Below are 2,031 nucleotides of genomic sequence, written 5' to 3'. Positions count from 1 at the left end.
GAAGTTAGGTGCCAGGGGAGGAAAAAAACCTCAAAACACTTAGCTTGTTAGCCTGCAGGACAGTCGTTCTCTCTCCTGTGGGAAAAGGTGGAGGTCCCACCCTGAGAGCCACTTCAGCGAGATAAGCCACAGGGGATGTGGAGGGCCACGTTCTTGGCTGTTGTGAACCAACTCTGATTTATGCAGGCTGGAAACCCAGGCTGAGTATTTGGGGATCGGTTCTCTGGGGTTCATTTAATTGGTCCTTTCCACCACTAATTGCTACTTCTCACTGTGGCTGCTCCCTTATGAACAAAATTAATTTGGGCTTTGCTTGAGGTTGAGCTGGAGGCTATGAAGCCTGCGCTGATGGATAACTAAGCCAAGAGCCTTGGCATGGCTGGCTTTAACTCCAGTTTCCTGGTTCTCGTGAAAACCTGAGGAGGTACAGGCTTCCTGAACGCTAAAAATTCACCATCCTGAGCTGGTATTTGACTGGCATGCATTGCTGGCCTGGAAGACACCCATCTCCCTCCCAGTTCTTTGCAATGGGGTGACACCTCTAGATGAGTTACATTTCCAATGATTTGGTGAATCCTCTAGCAGGGAGCAGCATGATGAGCAAATTTGCTCTTCCCTTGCCAATACTCTCTTCCCTCTCCACCCTTCATCTTGTGTTTCAGGCAGAAATGCGCCTGCAGGACCAGCAACTGGCAAGGCAGCTCATGCGCCTTCGCAGTGACATCAACAAGCTGAAGATCGAGCAGACCTGCCACCTGCACCAGCGCATGCTCAATGATGCCACATATGAGCTGGAGGAGAGGGACGAGCTCTCCGACCTCTTCTGCGACTTCCCTCTCATGAGCTCCTTCAGTCTCTCCACCCCACTCAAGCTCATCGGGGTCACCAAGATGAACATCAACTCCCGCCGGTTCTCGCTGTGCTGAAGGGGGGAAGAAGAGGGAAGGATGGGGGAGAAAGAGAGAGAGGACTGGGCAGCGCCAGGGCTCTCTCCGCCTGATGGCTGGGCAAAAAGAGGCCAAAGAGGGGCAGAGGGAACAGGAGCAAACAGGGAACCAACAGCTGGTCTTGGTGGCAGGGTAGAGCATCAGAGCTGGGCACTGAGGCAGCACAGAGGTGCTCGTCGAGAAGACAGAACCTGCATGGAGGAAGCGTGGAGAGCATCTGAACCCAACATGTGCACTTAGCCTGCTCCTTTGCGAAGTCCCTTCTCCTTCTCTTCCCCCCAGAGTAACTAAGAGGACGCAGCTCCAGTATGGTTCTTTGTACTCAAAAATCAAAGGAGGGGGTCAAAGATCAGCCACAAAGCAAAGCAAAATCCCTCTTCCCTTCCCCTTTACCTCCTCCCAGGCTAGAGCCATGTCTTCAGTCACTCTCTTCCCTGGATGTTTCCATGGGTATTGATCCTCAGCCTCTGCTGGCCCAAGCACAGGGTCCATGGGACTATTTCAGGTGGGAAGCTGATTTCCAGTGGAAAGGAGCCCTCCCAGCAGGTGAGGAACCATGGATTAAATGGTATACAGCCCCAAGAAGTGGTGAGAAGATGTGTTTGTTGACTTGCTCTGAGTCCAGTGTACTCTAGCTTATTTTTGCCTGTGGTATAAATTATGGACAGATGTTGGACAGATTTTTACAGAAACTCCAGCCAGCCAGAAGTTGCCTGTGTGCCCTAGAAGTTATACCCAGAGCAATACATGTTCCTGATATTGTTGTAGCAGTGGCCACAAGACACTGTGTGGTTACCCCCACAAGCAGTAAGGCAAAGGAGGTAACTTACACCCAAGGCATCTCACAGCAGAGGAATGACCCCCAGGCTGACATTCCTCCAACTGCAGCACCAGCAAATCCTGGATCCTCTGTAGCAACACACATCCATCAGAGAAGGGAACTTCAAGACGAGAAAAGGGACTTTTGTATAATGAACATACAGTGTGACTATAAAAGTAAAGGGAGAAATATTGCTGCGATGAGCTTTGGACCTCCAGCAAACACATGAAATTCCCTCCCTGCTTGGCAGTATGTAAGATGGAT

At 50.9% G+C, this 2,031-nt stretch overlaps 1 protein-coding gene across 1 annotated transcript; it reads left to right on the top strand.

Moving 5' to 3' along the window:
- Positions 1–662: 662 nt before the first annotated feature.
- Positions 663–926, top strand: LOC104619178 (protein FAM167A-like; the record flags this gene model as incomplete). The annotated part of the gene is made up of 1 exon (XM_010284964.1): positions 663–926. A coding segment is annotated over one exon (264 nt), but the record flags the coding sequence as incomplete, so codon positions are not given.
- Between the last annotated feature and the right edge of the window lie 1,105 nt (positions 927–2,031).

This window comes from Phaethon lepturus, unplaced genomic scaffold, assembly GCF_000687285.1.
Source record: "Phaethon lepturus isolate BGI_N335 unplaced genomic scaffold, ASM68728v1 scaffold15764, whole genome shotgun sequence".
NCBI lineage: Eukaryota > Metazoa > Chordata > Aves > Phaethontiformes > Phaethontidae > Phaethon > Phaethon lepturus.
This window is presented reverse-complemented; position numbering and strand designations above follow the sequence as displayed.